Below are 20535 nucleotides of genomic sequence, written 5' to 3' on the forward strand. Positions count from 1 at the left end.
CAGCATCATTGCTTTTGTTTGTATTCAGCACATATTCTCTGTGTGCAGACAAAGAGATGAGAAAAATAGACTCCAGTCTGGTTCTTATAGAAGTCATAGTCTGTTGTATAGCATGGATAAAGATACATTCATTGAACATTTTGTCACAGCTGCTTCTTCGAAGCCATTAAGTAGTTTGGGCACAACAGTGAAAAAGCTGTAGAAATAACTTTTATTCTCCTGTAATAATTGTCTCTGAGGCTTACTGCCTCAGCTGTTAACCTAAGCCTAGTCCTGAAATCTTCTAGCCTCAGTACAGTCTAATCTAGGCCTAGAATGTTTTCAGCCTCTGAGACTTACTGCTGAATAAGCTCACCCTTTCTAGTTCTTTCTGAGCTCTGACTGGCTGATTCAACTCAGCTGTTCTGGCTCAAACTCCTCTCCAAGCTGACTGGTTCAATCTGGCTTCTCTTGGTTTCTTACTGAATTGCTCTGCTTGGCCTCATAGTAATTTTGGCAATCTGTTCTAATCTTCTGACTCCTTCTTATTCCCTGGATCATTTTATCTTATCTGTGTTTAGCTTGCTCTCTCTACAACCTGTCTCTGTGAAACTCTCCCAGGAAAATGGCCTCCTTCCTCTCTCTACACTGCCCCTCAGGTAACTTTCCTTTCATCTATGTTCCTGTGAGAGTTGGGCATATTCTAGTCTGTCAAATCTTTCTCTGACTCATCACTTTGTCTGCCACTCAATTAGGCATCACTTTTAAGCATGGGACTTCTTTCTATAAACTTACTTTACCTTCATTGTTTGTGATTAAAAGTGTGTACTAAAGGCATGTCTGTATTCCTGCCAGAGGGATTCAAAATGTGTGCTATGGGTGAGCCATACTACAACTAGAAATAGTTTGTTTTTGTTTTTGTTTTTGTTTTTGTTTTCAGAAAGCAACACAATCTCAGGGTTTACAGTTTGGTCAAATATCCTGAAACAAAGAAGACTAAAGACCTCATGCTCAAAGTACATGTATTAGGGGAGAGAAGCAATAAACAAAAATAAATGAACAGTATTACTATAGATAGTTTAAAAATCTATGCACAGATAAGCATAGAGATGTGAGGAAGAGTTGGAAGAAAATCTTGGAGGGCTTGCAGTTACATAAGTTCTCATTAAAGACATGGCAGAGGGTGGTGGGTGGCAGGGGCTCAGGCAGGATGGTAGAGAGCACCCATGCTGGGAGAAGGCTCACAGTGGCCTTTGGCTCCAGCTCCAGGGGGATATAATGTTACTATGAGCACTGCAACCCTCCTAAAAGTATACACATTTAAAATAAAGATAAATAGGTTTTTTAAAAGAAATAACAATATTTGAACCTAAAAGTTGAACTAAGAGCAATGTCTGAGAATCTAAAGGTAAGGATCCCTTGGGACAGAAAACATCCTATGTGCTGAAGGAACTGAGGCAGCCTGTGAGCTAGAAGCTGATGAGGGAGGAGAAAGTAAAACAAAGTTGGTTTGAAGAATGGAGAAGGGCTACCTTGGACTTGGAATGTCGATCAGAGGTCAAGTGCTTGCCCAACATATATGAATATCTAAACACCTGCCTATGCCAGGGAAAAACTAGGGCACTGCTGCAGTCATCAGTGTGGATTCAGTCTCCTCCTTTTAGCTGAAGGATTCTCTTCTCCAGATTGGCTGTCTAGCCCACTGCCGCCTCTACAAAGGCTTGTGGAAACTAAATTTCTATTTGCCTGTATCTCATCTCACATTAAAGGCTATCCTATGATAACTTACACACACACACACACACACACACACACACACACACACACACACACACAGCCTGTGATATAACAGAATCTCAATAATAAGGGATGCAACAGGGGAGTAAAGATGTCTTTTGGACCCTGTATGATCCAAGAACCAGCAGAGTTAGATGTTGAAAACAACCACAGTATTATATAGAAGGCACACATCGTTTTATGGGAACACTTGTGAAAATATCCAGGGGATCCCAGAAATACTGAAGAACATAACCCAATCTCTAAAACTGAAAATAGTAGCCACACCAAGTGATGGAATGGATCTGGAGAGATTGTAACTGCCATTCAAGGCTAGCTGAAGGAATGTACAATAGAATAACTTTAGAAAACACAATTTCAATTTATACCTACCATATAACAGAGCTTCTCTATTCCTGGGTATTTGCTCCAGAGAAAGTCAACTATACTTCATATCAATAATTGTAGGTGAATTCTCTTAGCAGCTTTATATGTAACAACCCCACACTGAAAAGAACTCAAATGTGGACAATCATGGAAATGGAAATGGATTAACAAACTGTGTTATTGTCATAAATGTAGTACACATCAATACACACAACTCCATGAATGAATCTCAAAATCAGCATGAAAAGAGTCAAAATAAGGCAAAAATGTATTCTTTTATCATTCCATTTATATTAAATTGTGGAAACTGCTAGCTGATGTAGTCTTAGCAGATCCATGTGTTCCTAGGGCACAGGTGGAGAGATATGTGGACAGGAGAAAAAGTCAAGGGCCCAAAAGAGTTTGGAGAAGGATGGTTGATATAGTCGGTTCTTTGTAATTTTATCTAATATAAAAATTATCAAAATATATCATTTAAATATGAATGAATGTATTGTATATAACATCTGTATAAAACTATTCTTTCAATCATGTCTGTTTTATATATTTAACTCTTTCAAAAATGTATTACAGAATTGATATACATTCTCCCTCATTGATAGCTAGGGCTATTTAACCTAAGACTTAGTCCAGTTAAACCTTTGCACCCTGCCCTTGCATCCTCTCCATTCAGCACGTGTGTACAGGACAGAACTCTCCACTTCTGTCTTCCTGCTGGAAAACGCAATAAAGAACTCTAACACTCTGAGTGGTGATTCTCAAGGTGAGTCTGCTTTGTACTATGCCTTTCCAACTGCAGACTTTGACATATCAATGTTAAGAATCTAAGAGAACTCATTCTGCAAAATGTCCTTTTGACATAGTTCGATACTTGTATATAGTTTGTGGCTGGTGAATCCCAAAAGAAAAACAAAAACCAGAAAACCCCAGTGACAGGACAAGTATCAAGGCTTGAAACCAAGCATCTGACCTATAGTTAAATATCTTTACATATTTGAAGAAAAGCTGTGAGAGCAAAGATTCAATGACTGGCTGCAGTCATGCTGGGTGCTGGAGAAGGAGCAGGACTATGAAGAGCATCACTATTCTTTGTAGGAGTGGAGGAGGTGTGGGAGGTGGCTCAAGGGGCTAGGGAAATAGCTTAGCTGGTAAAATACTTTTTTGCAAACATAGGTACCCGAGTTCAGTCTTCAGAACCCATGTACAGATGCTGGGTATGGTGGCCTGCGCTTGTAATCTCAAGTTTTGGGGAGGTAGAAACTGGGAATCCCAGGTGCTGGCTAGTTAGCCAGTTTACACAATTGAGAAAACCTGGCTCAACACAAAAGGAATGACATTTGAGGCTGACCTCGGTCCTATACTTCTCTCTCTCTCTCTCTCTCTCTCTCTCTCTCTCTCTCTCTCTCTCTCTCTCTGTCTCTCTCTCTGTCTCTCTCTGTCTCTCTCTGTCTCTCTCTGTCTCTGTCTTCTCTCTCTGTCTCTCTCTCTGTCTCTCTCTCTCTCTCTCTCTGTCTCTCTCTCTGTCTCTCTCTCTTGTCTCTCTCTGTCTCTCTCTGTCTCTCTCTGTCTCTGTCTTCTCTCTCTGTCTCTCTCTCTCTGTCTCTCTCTCTCTCTCTCTCTCTCTCTCTCTCTCTCTCTCTCTCTCTCTCTCTCTCTCTCTCTCTCTCTCTCTCTCTCTCTCTCTCTCTCTCCTTCCTGACAATAGGTGTGGTCAGACTAGTTGCCTCAAATTCCTGTTGCCCTGACTTCCCTGCCCTGTAATTGTGAGCCAAAGTAACCCTTTCCTTAAACCATTGTCATCTAGGATTTTTGTCACAGTAATAGGCAAGGTGACTAACAATCCTTACCATAGGGATGGCGTGCAGCTTGATGGTAGAGCTCTTGCTTAGCATACCCAAGGCCCTGGGATTTGATCCCCAGCGTTGCAAACAAATTGTAGAAGTAATAAACATTACTGAAGGACAGTCTGCTTGCAAACACTAGGCTAATTCTTCCATTCTCCCTAGACGTAATTCCTTCTGGACTGAATTATATCTTTCCAAAACACCATCCACAATGTGATTACATTTTAGTAGTAAGGCCTATAAAGAGGTAATTAAGATGGGATGAAGTCATAAGGGTGGAGTTCTAATCCAAGAGGATTAGTGTCCTTATGGAAGAGCTACCACAGATGATTTGTCTCTGCCCCCACACAGGGAACAAACAAACAGCAACAGAAACACCTTTTGCAGCCAGGGGAACCCCACCACCTTCATTACTGACGGAAAAGGCTTCACAAGCAACTATCCCTGTTGTTGCCTCCCCTTGGGTTTCTAGCCTCCAGATGAGAAAAATGGATCTATGTTTAGGTCACACACTCTCTGGAATTCTGTTCTGGCAACAAAGATGAGGAGTCCATCCATATTCTGATCGTGAAGATGCAAGTCTATCTGGTTCGCTCAAAATGTTCGGCATTTTAAGAAATCCAGAAAGGGACATGGTCTCCCTGCTCAGCAGTTACTTTCCTTTCTCTTTCTTGTTTTACTTTCAGTTCTCTCCAGACGAACTGCCGGGGTCTGGGTAGAATGCAGAATACATAGGCGATGCTGAGCAGTTAGCATGCTCCAATACAAGGCAGATTGATTATTCAAATTACATCCCATTTCTCCACTCTGACGTTTTGGCAGGGACATTTCAGCTGTTAGCTTCTTGGAGCTGTCTGGGCCTGCCTTTGTAAAAATGAAACAACGTGCTTTTAAAAAAGGACTTGTATCCATCAGAGAATGATGCCTGGTTTTTAATAACTAAATGAAGATTTGTGACACAGAATCTGCAGCTAGGTTTCAGAGCATTTGATCTCAATGTCCTATGGGTATACTCACCTCTGGATCCATGTGTGAGGACACTGTCAAACGGAGTCCTCAGTCAAAGATCACAGGCCGTTGACTTAAAAAGACGAACTACTAAGTCCATTTAAGAAACCTTTATCTTTGAGACCTCTGCCCGGTTAGACTTCTTGGCTGTAGCATTTCACCAGTTCAGCATGATATCCTTCTTTTCATTCTTTCATCTTTATCCAATTTGTGTCTTTGTACTTAAATCAGATAGCTGGGCCTAGTTCCGGCTATTACAGAAGCTGGCATAGGAGGATTGCTTCAGCCCAGAGTTGGAAACCAACTGAGAGAGACAGCCATTTCAAAACATAATGAAAAAAAAAACCCAGAAAAACAACAAAAATCGCCAACTTAGGTTTCTTATAGGTAGTGAATTGAGACTTTTTTTTTTCTGAGATTTTATTTTTGATTGTATACATTTAATGAAGTTACCAATAGACTTGGATTTTCTACTGTTTTGATAATGTGTTTTCCCCTTTGTTTTTGCCTCTATTTTGAATCTGTCTTTGCACTGATCACCTGATTTTCACTTCCACTCTTTTGCTCACCAGAAGCAAGAACTTTCTGTTTGCTTGCTAATTTTTACTTGTTTGTCATTTTTCTTTTGTTCTTAGTGATTTCTTTAGTTAGGCTTTTAATAACACTATAGATTTATGTTTTGGCTCACATACATTATTTTAGTGTAGATTCATACTCATTGTAAATTCAGAATTACTCTATTAGAAGAATTTTCTTAACTGTATCTTGTATTCTAGTCCTACTTGTGATAAATCATCCTTCCTATATTTTCATCTTTATTTTCCCCTCATATGAATAGTACTTTTGGTGGATGTAAAATTTGTCAGGGCTAGCTTTTTTTTTTTCTTTTGAGTATTCTGAAATATGTTTTGCAGTTTGCATCATTTCTGACAGGAAGTCTGTTATCGTCTTCATTTGTCTTCCTATGGGTAACTTTTATCCTTCAGCTGTTTTGAAAATTTTTCTCTTGATAACCAGTTTTAAACAATTTAATTATGTCTCTATAATACTCGCAAATTTTGGAGGCCTTCTCCATATCGTTCAGTCTGTTGTTGTTGGTTTGTAGTTTTGATCACAGTTGAGCAGACTGCCCAGTTTTTTCCCAGTTTCCCCTCATTTCTTCTAGGAATTCCAGTTATATGTACATTAGACCATTTTGTTTCGCAATCTGCCAATGCTTTTGTTCACTTTTATCTCTCTGTGTTTAATTTTACATATTCTAAAATAAAGATTTCTTTTTATTATTTGTAGTTGTGTTTGTGTGTGTGCATCTGTGGTAAGTGCTCCTGAGTGCGACATCTCCGATGCACCAGATTTCCTGCTGGAGCTGGAGTCACCAGAGATTGTGAGCACCTGATGTGGACTTCCACAAAAGCAAGTACTGTTAACTGCTAAGCCATCTCTCCAGCCCTTCAGACTGTTGTTAAATTGTGTTTTGAAGCCTAGTGATTTTTTTCTTTTCCCAACAAATTGACTGCTAACCCCACATAATGTAATTTCTATTGCATACCTTGCACAATTCATTTCCATATATCCAATTTGGTTATTCTCACACATTCTGAATTTCTCCTTAATGTGTTTATAGAATTCCTTCTTAGTTTTTGGAATGCATAAAATACAACACAAATTACTTTTTTAATGTCCTAATTAGCCAAATATGTCACCTGTGTCATTTCTGGTCTGTTTTAATTGATCCCCTATTCCCTCCACCCCTCCCCCCCCCACACACACTTAACAGTTACATTTTCTTGTTTTTAAAGTCTGGGGATTTTTTTTTTCAATTTGATAAGAATGTAAAGACAACCCTGTTGAGTTTTCTTGTATTTCTACAAATATTACTGAGCTGTGTTCTAGTCTATAGTTAAATTTCATGAAGATAATCTGATCTTTTAAAGGTTTGCTTTTCAGCTTTTATGCTTGACCAAAAAGGCTTTAGTTTAAAGACTAACTTTGCATTAAACTTTCTGTGTCTGTGGGTTCTACATTTCAGGGATTGAAATGTACATAGATGAAAAGAATGTTTTTCCTGTGTCGGTATTGAACAGCTTGTCAATGTTCCTTAAGTAACACCGTCTAACATTTATTTATATCACATCTGTATTCAATTGGGTACTACAAATAATATATAGACAATCAATTTTAAAGTATTCCGGACGCTGAGAGATTAAAGCACATGCCTTTAATCCCAGCCTGTTGTGCAAAGAGAGTCAGTTCTATGGCAGCATTGGATACACACTCACAGCGAGACCCTGCCTCGAAAACAAAACAACAAGCAGGCCCCTCCCCCAAGAAAATAAATGTATACAGGAACAGAGCATAGGTTGTGTGTAAAGACAATGCCTCTTTATTTAAAGACCTAGAGCATACACGGATTTGGGTATCAGCAACTTGTGACAGAGGGCATCTCTCACTGATTGAAGATGAGAGTTCTGACTACAGCTGTAGCTTCTCACACAAAGCAAAACTATCAAGTGTAAACCAGAGCAAAAACAGAGCATCTGCCCTTTTATTTTTCCGCACATGAAATCGTTCCCCTGGACCACACAGTCCGCTAGGGGAGATGGGTACCAGCGAGGAAGCCTAGAGAAGCTTTTGTCTTTAAAGCAGCCGAGCTTGTACCTGAGACAGCATCACGGGGATGGGAGTCGGGGGTGGTGGTGAGGGGGGTTCGCAGAGAGGAGCTCAACCAGGGAAGTCCCGACAGGGAGGGGGACCAGAATCCTAACAAAGGAAAGGGCGGGTCTTGGGCTGAAGACAAGGCTGGACGGTAATGGAAGGTCCAGCGGGAGAGCACCAAAGGAAAACCCCTGACCGCACAGGAGGAGGCCAGCAGGGCGAGCGACGTGACAAGCCCACTCCAGCAGGCGTGGATAATTCCCCGGGCCGCTTGAAGTGGGTGAGTCCGGTCTCCACGCAGGAGGCGGTGCAGCGCAAGGAGCCAATCACGAACCACGCTGCCACGTGACAAGCCGTAGCCAATGGGAGGTGGCGGAGAAGGCAGCGGGGAAATTCAAACGTGTTTCCGGAGAGGGGTTGGGGTACCGCTGTCCGGTCTGCAGCTTGGCTTTCTGAGGTGGGTACAGCCGAGCGGTGCGTTGCAGAGAGGCTGGAGCCGGCGGGAGGCTGCTGGGTGGCGAGGGGCGGCGGCGAGCAGGCACATGGGCCCCCGGCCAGGCGGGCGGGTACGGCCAGTGGGCCCCGGGCTTGTGGAGAAGCGGGGCCCAGAAGCGGGTGTGCAGTGCTTGCCGGGACTTGTTGTGCAACTCTCCGGACCTGCCCCCTTGGTGGCTATGAGCTGGGAGGAGGTGGGGAACCCTTACTGCCCTCCTGCATTCCCATTTTTATTGTAACACGCCACGGTGGCTCTGACCTTGAGTTACTAGAGAATCGCAGACAGAGTGACAGACTGTTGACTGCAGACTGTTGACCATTAACAAACATTCGTGCTCCAGTACTGTGACAGTACCTCGGATCCTTGCATTAAAAACACAAATCGTGGTTTTGTCCGGGACAAACCGCTGAAAGTCACTTATCAGTAGGAGGTTGCAGAATGCTCTCAATGTCAATATTTACTCTGGCAGAGTAGGCGACCAAAGGGACAACTTATTCTCATTACCAAACGGATTCCTTAGGTCCATATGTGAAAGATAGCCATGCAGTGAAATGAAGTTTTAAAAGGCATCAGCTGGACGTGGTGGTGTATATATGTACATAGACCTAGTGCTTGGGAGATGAAACAAGACCAGCTGCAGAAACATGGAGAGATCAAGGCCATCCTAGGCTACTTAACACCCTTACTCAAAACACAAAAATGGGCAACATTTTTTCATGTGGGCAGTACCTTCCAGGTTCACACAGTGTAACCTCAATACTGTCTTATACTGGGAAGAATAGATGTTTTTGGTTCGTTGAAACTTTTTTCTGGTAAATTCCAAGCTATGTCCTTGTGGGTTTTGTTGCTCTGGTTTGGTTTTGGGGCACCACTAACACTTAACCTAATAACAATCACATTTAGATATGTTTACAAAAACTAATGTTCTTCTTCATTCAGAAGGCGAGTTACAATTTAGAAATGGAGGCTGAAGAGTTAATTGCCAGAAATTTGACAATTGATTCCATCATGAACAAAGTGAGAGATATTAAAAATAAGATAAATGAAGACCTTACTGATGAGCTAAACTCAATTAAAGTCTGTGCTGATCCCACAGGTGAGTTTTTTTCTTTTCTTAAAAAAACGAACAAAAAACTTAAAAACTTTGAGAGCCTCTAAGGTCAAGGTGAACAATATTAACCACTTTGTGTTGCCTAACGTAGTTGTCTTTGTTTTCCTCGGTAACTGATGGTTATCCATTAGACTATACTTCATACTTAACTTGTTTTGTCTGGAAACATTACAAACATTTTTGCTGGAGACAGACAGACAGACAGACCAAATTTGGGAATCTGAGGCAGAAAGATCTCAAGTTTGTGGCCAGTGTGGGAAACACAGACCCTGTCTCAAAAACTCAAAACAACAACAAAAAAGAATGGTTCATTAGTGTGCCCACAGGTAGTTCTCTTAACTCTTGTTACTGCCTATTATCCAGACACACGTAAGGTTTTTTGTTTTGACTGTTCCTTTTTTTGCTACAAACTGAGGAAGGCTCACCAGTCTTACTGAAGTTAATTTTTTTTATTCATTTTATTTTACGTGTGATTGTTTTACCTGCATGTATGTGTATGTACCACTTTCATGCTTGGTGTCCTTGGAGGACATGGGAGGGCATGGGAATCCCTAGAACTAGAGTTCCGAATGCTTATGAACCATCATGTAGACGTTGAAAATGGAACCTGGGTCCTCTGCAAGAGCATAAAAGTACTCCCAACTGCGGAGCCACCTCTCCAGTCCTCTGAAGTTACATTTAATCTTAACACCAAATACTGAACGTGAAGTATCTTCCTGTGAGCTGGACCCCCTCCTTCCTGTCTTACCTCTGGTCTAGCTAGAGGTCTCTATCAGTCCCAAATAGGTGTTCACTCTCCTCTGTCTGGTCTTTGTACATGTCTCTCTTCATGGCCTTCCCTGATAAACTTCTTTCAGATAGTTTCCTACTGAGATGGGGGTGTGTCTCTCATCTTCTTTTCCTGTATTGTTTGCAGAGCCCTGGTTCACTTCTTGCATTTGCGTGTCTGTTCTTGATCTTCTCTCCACTAGAATGTCATTTCCATGAAGTCAGTTTCCAGTCTGTTGTTATATCCAGTGCTTAGATTGCAGCCTAATATGAAGTTGTTGAATAACCGAATGAGTGAAAATCCTCATAGTCTAACACACTAGCTTTGTAAGTCTTTGTTAGGATTCGAATGGTTGATGTCATTTAAATGGTGGACTCACCAGATAAAAACAGATGCTGTGTGTTCCATCTCTTTAAACTGGATTAAAACCCCACTAGCCACACGAATGTTGGGTCAGGGTAAAGTTGACAACAGTGTCTGAATCCTTAACGAAGTTTAATTCACAAGCAAACGTGCATTAAACCCAGGGTGTTTCTACCTGTGCTTACCCATGCTGCATCGCTCAGCTGCTCAGTAGCCTTGGTTCCAAGCACACAATGTGGGTACTTTGCACCGTGCACAGTGTCCCACCACTCATTGCCTGTGAAACCTTGGCTTAGATTTGAGATGATTGTACATTATAAACTGTCAGATCTTTCCTGTACGTACAGAGATTATTTCTTTTACAGAATGCAATAGTTTAATGATTAAAAAAAAAAGACTTTTTAAAAAACATTTTCCTACTGTTATTCTTACATGTATTATTTTATCCTTGGAATGTAATATGTTAGAATGATTGATTTTAAAAATTGTAGGCTTGCTGACTTGAATTTCATTAAATATTGTTAGTTTAATTTATTCTTGGGATTAGGATCGAATTTCCAAGCGTTTCTAAAATTGCCATAAGCATGTTTCTTCCACTTGTATACATATTTATGGTAACCTGCATTCTCGACATTGCTAATAATAGACTCAAAATACTGATTAAGTCTGAAGAACATTAGAGATGCTTGTACCCTGCAATTTCAGATATTCAGCCAAAAACAATTACATCTATCTCATTAGTATACATGCTTGCTTTTTATTCTTAATAAAAAGTAAAATTATATGTGTGACAAAGAATTATTTTAAAATAAGTTGATTTGTGATATTGTTAGTAAATGCTCAATTTTTATACCTATTTTATATATCTGTATTCCTGGTGGTTGCTTAAAAATTTCCACAGGTATTACAGGTGGGAAGAAGTGTGTTCACTAGTGAGCCTGGTTCCCAGAGGCCTGAGAAACTGATCTCCAAATCACAAATGGCAAAATGTGTTTTAGGTATTTCATAAACTAACTTGTTAGGAAACTAGTAGAAATAAAACTGAAAAATTAAATTAGTTAGTAGTGGTGGTGCACACCATTGATCCTAGCATTTGGGAGGCAGAGGCAGGCATATTTCTGAGGTTCAAGCCAGCCTGATCTACAGAATAAGTTCTTGGACAGCCAGGGCTGCAGAGAGAAACCCTATTTTAAAAAGCAAAAACAAAAAAAAAAATCAACCAAAACAAAACTGAAAAAACTACATTGTTAGTATTCAACCAGATTAAATTTAGAGTGAACAGTTGAAAGTCAGAAATGAGCTGCTCTGCTAGAAAGCAGAAAAGGGAATTTTGTTTGCAAATAGAGTAATCGCTTCTTCAGGAAATTATAATTTAAAATACTTTTATAATAAAAATAATTAATAAATTAATAAAAGATATCCTAAGTAGGAGGCTAGCATTTAAATTTCTTTCTTTTAAAAAAATGCATTTCTTTAGTCGGCGCTAAATAAGTGCATTACCAAGTGAAAATTATGTTTGCAGGACTTCACCCACTGCTGTGCACACTAAGCAAGCCAGGCATGGTTGTCAAGGTAGAGGGCTAGAGATTCAAGATCACACTTAGCTAAGTATTGAGTCGAAGGCCACTCTGGGTTATAAAATAACCCTGTTATAAAAATAAAACAAAATCATCTGAAGTTTATTCTTTTCTGTTGTGGTTTTTTGTTTGTTTGTTTGTTTGCTTGCTTGCTTGTTTGTTTTGAGACAGAAGTCTCTATGTAGCCTCAGCTGTCCTGCAACTGCAGGACATGTAGACCAGACTGATTTCAAACTCACGGAGATCCACCTGCCTCTGTCTCCCCAGTGCTGGGATTAAAGGTGTGTAACACCATGCCTAGCTTGAAGTTTATTCTTGCTTTTGCTATGTACGATGGAATTTCACAGCAAGAGAGCTGACACCCACAAGAAGCCCTGCAGGTTCTGAAGGCATGGACTGGTGAGACGAGGAAATTAGCAAGGTATTTAAGAGAAGTGTAGATAACTTGGAAAGGTAACCTGTCTATTCTCAGTTGTGATTTTTTTTTTCTTCTTTTTCTTCATATAACTCAGAAACTGTTAACCAAATTATGATGGTTGAGAACACCCCAGAGAACTGGCTGAATTTCTTGCTGAAACTAGAGAAGAACAGCCTACCTCTAAATGATGTTGTTTTAAATAAGCTGATTGGCCGGTATAGTCAAGCAATTGAAGCGCTTCCTCCAGATAAGTATGGCCAGAATGAGAGCTTTGCTCGAATCCAAGTGAGACTTGCTGAGTTAAAAGCGTAAGTATTAGCATTGAAACTACACAGAACCAACTATGTATGTACTAGATTACAGAGAGACAAGGTAAAAACATGTAATTTACATTTTGTAAACTAGTACTTTTGTTTTTAATTTTTTTTCCCTGTGGACATAGATCCCTCAGGGTTACAGTTTGGACATTTCCTAGAATGGTACACAAGTTTAACCTAGTTTTTTTATTTTCACATAAAAAAAGAATAGTCTACATCTTTAAAAAGAGAAGTTATCAAGTAAGTGTACTTGTTATAAAATTCCTTGATTTTATCAATTTGAATCTAATCTTTTGTTGCAGTATTCAAGAGCCTGATGATGCTCATGACTACTTTCAAATGGCCAGGGAAAACTGCAAGAAGTTTGCTTTTGTGCACGTATCTTTTGCACAGTTTGAACTGTCTCAAGGTAATCTGAAAATAATCACGTTTACATTTTAAGTGAAAGTACATTCTACTGTAACATTAATATTGAATCATAGATTTGAAGTGAAATATTAAAGCAAAAATATTACAGTTGATGAGATGAGAACATGGGCCAGGAGTGCTCCATTAGCGTTCAGTCCAGAGCACTCTCTGGACTGTCCTTATACTCATAAGGAATGTTCTGTGAGAGTAAGGACAAACTTCACGTTTGTATCCTTCACTCAGGATACATCTGAAGGATGCTTTTTTTCCTTTGAGTATTTGTAGAATAAAAGAGAAGACATTTTAGCTGGCATATAGATAATCTTGTCTAGGCTATGGCCTTATAGCACTGGGTATGTTAAAATAGTGCTGTAACATTGAGCTGCTGATTCTAATACACCAGTGCAAGGACATTCTGTCTTGCTCATGTGATTTGTCATAGTCTACCTTTTAAGTTAGGGCCAGGACATCTTTTCTTTTCCCTGAGACATTTTTACCCTGGCTAGAGCCCTTTGGTTAGTTCCATCCCCCACCCTCTTTCTGGGAATCTTTGGCTATACCCTCAGAGTATCCTCTGGCCAAGTCTTTTATTCCTCTGCTTATTTATTCTAATTTCATGTACTAACGAGTTGAGCATTACCACTGCTAACAACATCCCTCTGATAGTAAGGTTTGTGCAGTGCAAACTGCTCCCCAGGATTGAGGTAGGGAAAATATTGTATAATACAGACATGGTTTGAGAATTCTGAGTTTACCTATGGGATTCCTAAATTCTAGTAATTTAAATATGTAGTTAACTGTGTACATGTAAAGCATACATTTCCCTCCTAGAAAAATTGATTGATTCTTGCTTCTTATAGCAGGTCTGGTCAGCCCTTTATGACCCTATGGCTATTCAAAGGTAACTGTAATTCTTAGATCTTAGAACAAATAAATTGAGCTGACTATAAAAACAACTAAATAACTGAAATTTGGCAGTAGCCACCAGATCAAGATTGTGATTGTTTTGAGTAGGCAGCTTCTTGAGGCTGGGCACTGACTGCTGTGTGCATTTAGAGGGGAAAGGCATCCCAGAATTTTTATCAGATTCACTAATGGATTTTTGACCTGAGTTAATAAGACCTCAAATTGCTGGTACTTCTCTAAGTCACTATTCTCGGTAAACATATGGGATTTAATCATTACCATGTATTCTTTAAAATTTGTAAATTGTGAGTAACTAAAGGTTGTCTCATATTAAATAGCATTTTTAGTTTTTAAAGTTTTTCATATGTTGGATGTTGAGCATATCTCCCGTACCTCAGTTTCTTTCTGCCCTTCCTTCCCCTCTTTAATTATCTTGGTTGTGATTTTGTGTTACTGTATAAAATATAGGGCCATAAGAGAGGGAAAAAAAGATATTTATCTAAGGTTGGCTTACTCTGTTTATTATGACTGTCTCTAGTTGTATCCATGTTCCTGCAAAGATCATAACTTTATTCTTTATAACTGAAAATAACATTTGTACCACATTTTGTCATCCATTTCTCTGTTAGCTATCTCTATTGGCTTCACAGGTTAGCTGCTGTAAGTAGTGTCTCCTTTTATGTATGAGTATTCCGCCTGCATGTATGTACTTAAACCATGTACATACCTGGCACCCACATAGTCAGAAGCAGATGTTGGCACCTGGAGTTGGTAAATGGTTGTGAGCTGCCATGTGGGTGCTGTGAGCCAAACCCTGGTCCTCTACAAGAACAGCAAATGTTCTTAAGCACTGAGCCACATCTCCAGCTCTGTGTATAGTGCTACAGCAAACACTGAGGTGAAGTATCTCTGTGATGGGTTGCATTGCAGTCTTTTGAGTAAATAGATATCCAGGAGAGGTTGAGGTGGGATATCTCTTAGCTCTGTTTCTGGTATTTTGGGAAACCTTGGTACTGATTTCCACAGAGGCTGGACTAGTTTATATTTTCATTAGTGATGCATAAGAATTCTCTTTTGTCCACATTTGTACCAGCATTTATTGTTTGTTTTTATATTTATTTTTTAATGAGTCCCATTCTGACTGTAGTAAGATGGATTCTTGATGTAGTTTGATTCACATTTTTCTTTGGCTAGTGAAGTTCAACATTTTTTGTGTATTTATTGGCCACTTGTATTTCTTCCTTTATGACTGTCTTTTTGTTAGCTTATTTATTGATTTGGTTGTTTTCTTGTTGCTTAGTTTTTTTTTAAGTTCTTTATATATTTTAGATATTAGGCCTCTATTAGTGCGTAACTGGCAAAGAACACCCATGTTCTCTACTTGATTAACTGTTTCCTTTGCTGTACAGAATCTTTCTTATGGCACTTGCCAGTTTGGGTCTCATTTTCTGAACAAGTAGGGCTCTATTCAGAGTCTTTTCCTGTGGTTAGGTCTTTAAGTGTTTTCCTACATTATATTCTTTACACCCTAAGTGTTGATAACATCCTGTGTGCTACCTGATGTATACATTGAATATTTACCAGCTACTAGAGATCAAGTTTGTATTTGAAAGGCATTTGGTGACGTCTGGTTGAATACCCTTTCTTGGTGGTTTTGTATTTTGGCAGTGGTATAGGTTAGTCTGACAGCAGATGCTAGTTAGCCCTTTAATCTTTTTTTAGAAATCCTTTTGCTAGAAGAGTTTTTAGCAAAATTTTCAGTCTTGATGACTGAATGTTACTATGAGTAGTATGTTATAACAAATGCTTGCTTTAATATGGAGAGTACCCAAGATGCTGCTAAATGCCGTAGTGTCTCTCTCTCTCTCTCTCTCTCTCTCTCTCTCTCTCTCTCTCTCTCTCTCTCTCTGTGTGTGTGTGTGTGTGTGTGTGTGTGTGTGTGCATGAGTGTGTGGACTAATTTATTAAACTTCTAAGTGGTTTTCAGTGATGAACAGGAATTGCTATAGAAAAGTTAACTGTATGTGTGATAAGTGAGAAATTGTTTATTTGCTTATGCAATAATGTGAGTAAGTCTAATCTTTCCACTAGGTCCTAATGAGTACATAACAAGCTGGGACTAGTGGGCAAAAGATGCTGCATCAAATAACGGTTATTTTTCCTCTCTTAGGCAATCTTAAAAAAAGTGAACAGCTTCTTCATAAAGCTGTAGAGAGTGGGGCGGTGCCGCTGCAGATGCTGGAGATTGCCATCCATAACTTACACCTCCAGAAAAAGCAGCTGCTTTCAGAGGAGGACAAAAAGAGTTTATCAGGTGGCTATCAAAGCGTGCTGTGCTTTGCTGGAGTGGTAAAATTCAGATTGAGGATACTTTAAAGGAAAAAAAAAGCACTTAGGTATAATGCTTAAAAACCTAAAGTTAAGTCGTAGGTGTATAGGAGGTAAGCTGTTCAGAAACAAAATCCTTACTGCACTAACCTTGTATTGGTAACTCCTTAAAAATGACTCCTATCAAAGTAAAGAGGTGGTCTTTTGCTCTTAGTGAAGGATAGACTTTTACCCTGGGGACAAAGCTATATGCGTGGAGAGTATATGCGTGGAGGTCACAGTTGGAAAGAAGTGAATTGATAGACATTGTCACACTTCCATGTCCTGCATGGAGGCTCTTACCCATTATAAGTTGTCTTTTAAAACATTGCTATTTGTAAGATTACTCTTTTTGTAAATTTAATCATAGTTGTGACATTTTTACAGCATCTACAGTACTGACTGCCCAAGAATCATTCTCCAGTTCACTTGGAAATTTACAGAATAGGAACATCAGTTGTGATTCCAGAGGACAGACTGGGGTAGCCAGGATTTTATATGGGTAAGAAAATGCATTCAGCTCTTTACATGGTTATCTTTGATATTTTCACACTAGTGTAATAACTATTTAGCAGTAAAATGAAGGTACATTATTAATACTATTCTCTGAAAAAAATCACAGCTACTTTCTTTCTCTTCAGAGAGAACATACCTCCGCAAGATGCAGAAGTAAGTCATCGAAATCCCTTAAAGCAGACTAACAAAACCAAACGGGTAAGTTGTCCTGAGTCTACTTTGAGGAAGGTGATGGTAGTGAATTCTTTATGTGTCCCAGTTGGTTACTTAATCTGTCAAATTGTTTCTAGCCATGCCCCTTTGGAAGAGTCCCAGTTAATCTTCTAAACAGCCCAGATTACTGTGTGAAGACGGACGGTTCAGCTGTGACACAGTTAACAAAAAGGTATGTTTGAGTTTGGGTTTCTAGAATTTGTTTGTATATAAAGATTATTGTCAGAATATCTTGCTTTTTACTAAGTAATAATAATAGGATTAATTAATTTTGCTTGGTAGTTCTATGGACTGAGCTGAGGGCCGTATCTACGCAAGTCCTCTGCCATTGACGTACATCCATGTCCCTCTCTTTACTGTTTCTATATTTGAGACCAGATTTCACTGATTCTCCTAGGCTAGCCTTAACACTCGACCCCAGCCAGAATCTGTGCCTCCTGCGATTATGGATCACGATTTGTATTTACCAGGCTTGGCATAAGGAAACTTCTTTGGTATGAGAAGTTACTGGGTTTTGTTTTGGTTTGTTTTTGTTCTTTGAGATATGTTCTTCTGAGATGTCTGGTAGTCCTCCTGCTTTTGTCTCTTTGATGCTGGAATTACAGATTTGTACCACCATGCCCTGCCAAAGTAAATTTCTGAATGCTATCAGGAACAAATTGAATAGAAGGAAATTACTTCAGTTTTCTCTCATTAAAAATATTGATTGAAGCTTCTATTAAGTGAGGAGATATGTTGTAAAATTACCAAGTAAACGTGTAGAAGCTATGAGGAGTTAAACTTGTGTTATTTGAGCATTTCTTATTAATAGTAGTATATTTGGTAGAGTGCTTATTATAGTGTGTGAGGATCTTTATAGCAGGGATGGAAGATGATTTGAAAACAAAATTTGTTTTTAAAATTTGCTTAAGGTGCTGACTAGCTATTAGTGGGAATGATGATGAATTCATACATTGTTTCAGAGCTCAGGGCTTCAAGAAATGGGATAGAGGCCGGGAGCATAGCTCTGGTAGAGTATATACTAAACATGTGACGTGCCCTGGGCTCAATCCGCAAGCACCAAAAAAAAAAAAAGTTAATTGGCTGCTGAGTGAGGGGGTGCAGACCTAGCAGGGTAGCTGAGCCAGGAAAATCTTTTAAATCAAAGGGTTGCTGGGATCACCCTGGTCTTATAGGAAGCACGTGTGTGTGTGTTTTATATGTTATATTTATATATGATGTGTATATATATATATATATATATATATATATATATATATATTTACAGATATATATCCAATATATTCCCTTACTCTCAATTTGAATGTCTACTCCCAAATAAGAAATGGAAATGTGCTTGATGTGGTGGTACGTGCTAATAAAATTGAGAAACAAATTAGTTTTGAAATCCTATTCTATTTAGGCTTCAAATAAATATTAGTGGTTAAAAGGATATTTGCATTTAAGTTACATATTCCTGTTATCTTGGACCTCCATTTCAAATCCTTAGTTGAAGCATACCAGAGATTTTTCCTTCACTCTTAAAACGTTTTGTTTTAAACCCTCCCATCCTTCAAGGTTCACTGAGCTGAGTTCCTGATGCTTTTTATGACAGACTGAAGAGGCCCACATGGCAGTTCACTGCGTGTTCTTATCCTTCATCTTGTGCAGCCTGAAATGTAGTTTCATCTACAATACTTTTCCTTTCCCACATTCTTATCTTAGCTCCAGCTGTGACTTGTTAGGTAATGGAGACACTAGCTATCTCTTCATCGATTTGTGGTTGCTCAGTACCTAATTTTTAAGCATAGTCACCTTTGCATTAGAATTATGTCACTTTTAAAGTGATCCTTCTAATTCAACGTGTATACGTACTAGTTATGTGTATTGAAAGCCAGTTTTAAAATGAATAATGAAACAATATCATGTTAACTGTTAAAATCTTTTTGTCTCAGGGATAATAGAAAGGGGTCTGGATCAGAATACCGAGATTTGATTATGCCTGGATCCAAATCAAGTGGAAATGATTCCTATGAATTGAGAGGTTTAAAGGTATTACAATTTTAAATATATATGAGACAAAGGTTCCTGGTCTAGAACTCATTGAGCTTTCTTTAGGGAAGGACCTAGTGTTTATCTGTCTCCAAAGTGTTGATGAAGCCACAGGAAGTTTGAGACCACCGCTGAGAGGTAGCACAGAAGTCCTGGGCTGCTTCTCAGAGGTTAAGGTGTTAGAGCTAGTATTAGAAGAAACATGAGGTACATTAATTAGGCATGTGTTTAAATGGACTAGTAGGCTGGGGTCTGAGGTTCAGCATGGGAGCTATTCCCCAGGTTTTGTTTGTTGGTATGTTTACTGACACGATTTTGACTAAGCATTTTTAAACCCAGAGCATCTGTTAGTGCAGAGGTGGGAGCATAAGTATTAGAGTTAGCCTGCTGTGCCCCACCTTTGCCAGCTTAATACAGGAAGTGACTAGTTCTAGATGCAGGAATTTGTAGGGATTCTAATATTCTTGGTATACTTGGATTAAATCTCTGGCAATGTGTGAATGTTCAACATTACAAGCTTCCACAATCTATGATTTAAAATAATTTTCTCTACTTTTAGGGAATGGAACTTAATTGTGTCAAAAAATTATTCTCTCAATTTTTAATAACTACTGCCTTGAAGTTATATAAATGCCCACTTTTACTACTGCTATTATTTTGGTAATATAGTACAGTCAGGACAGGGGATTTGGCTCAGTGGTAGAGCATATAACTATCATATGTTAGGCTCTGAGTTCAATTCCCAGTATTGCAAAATTCATAAACACATACTAACTGAAAAATAGAATCATGTAAACAAGATACTTACAGTTTATCATCAGGCTTATTCTATGATGGATCCAAATTTTCTAATACTTTCTTTTTTGAGTGAAGTATACTGTGACAATTAAGTCATATTAAAATGTCCACTTAAAGCAAATTTGTCAAGTTAATGGTTATGACTTTTCCTGATGTTGTGATCAGTAATTTAGGTTGTTAATATTTTCTGGGAGTTTGTGAGCCAATCTTTTCACATAGATAAAACTATTATATTGAATGGTTAAGACCAATTAGTACTACTGCTATTTATCATACATTATCCTATTTTAAATCTTTCAATGCTTTTTTGTGTAGCCCATTCAAACTATCCATTTGAAAGACTCTCTGGTGTCCAATGAAAAGAGTTCTGAACTTATGTCTGATCTAGTAACCTTGAAGAGTAAAGCAGATTCAAGTCTAACAAAATTGGAAGGTACGTGCTCATGTAGTCAGCCTGATTAAATTCACTGGGCTCTTGACGAAGGATATAAAAGTCAGAGGGGGACTTGGGAATAAAAAGGGCTTCTATGAGGGAGAGGGAGTGATAAGAGAAGATAACCATGGCATGGAAATGACTCAAGTTCATTCTGTATGTT

At 38.9% G+C, this 20535-nt stretch overlaps 1 protein-coding gene across 2 annotated transcripts in view; it reads left to right on the top strand.

Moving 5' to 3' along the window:
* Positions 1-7973: 7973 nt before the first annotated feature.
* Ttk (TTK protein kinase) overlaps positions 7974-20535 on the top strand; it is a 39061-nt gene continuing 26499 nt past the window's right edge. For both annotated transcript variants that reach the window (XM_031343206.1, XM_031343207.1), the window contains exons 1-10: positions 7974-8106; positions 9085-9241; positions 12478-12691; positions 13003-13109; positions 16185-16328; positions 16769-16883; positions 17023-17095; positions 17188-17282; positions 19045-19141; positions 20255-20372. In XM_031343206.1, coding sequence (XP_031199066.1) covers positions 9106-9241; positions 12478-12691; positions 13003-13109; positions 16185-16328; positions 16769-16883; positions 17023-17095; positions 17188-17282; positions 19045-19141; positions 20255-20372 — 1099 coding nt within the window. In that variant the 5' untranslated portion in view covers positions 7974-8106; positions 9085-9105. The remainder of the gene's footprint in view (positions 8107-9084; positions 9242-12477; positions 12692-13002; positions 13110-16184; positions 16329-16768; positions 16884-17022; positions 17096-17187; positions 17283-19044; positions 19142-20254; positions 20373-20535) is intronic.

Source organism: Mastomys coucha, unplaced genomic scaffold, assembly GCF_008632895.1.
Source record: "Mastomys coucha isolate ucsf_1 unplaced genomic scaffold, UCSF_Mcou_1 pScaffold23, whole genome shotgun sequence".
NCBI lineage: Eukaryota > Metazoa > Chordata > Mammalia > Rodentia > Muridae > Mastomys > Mastomys coucha.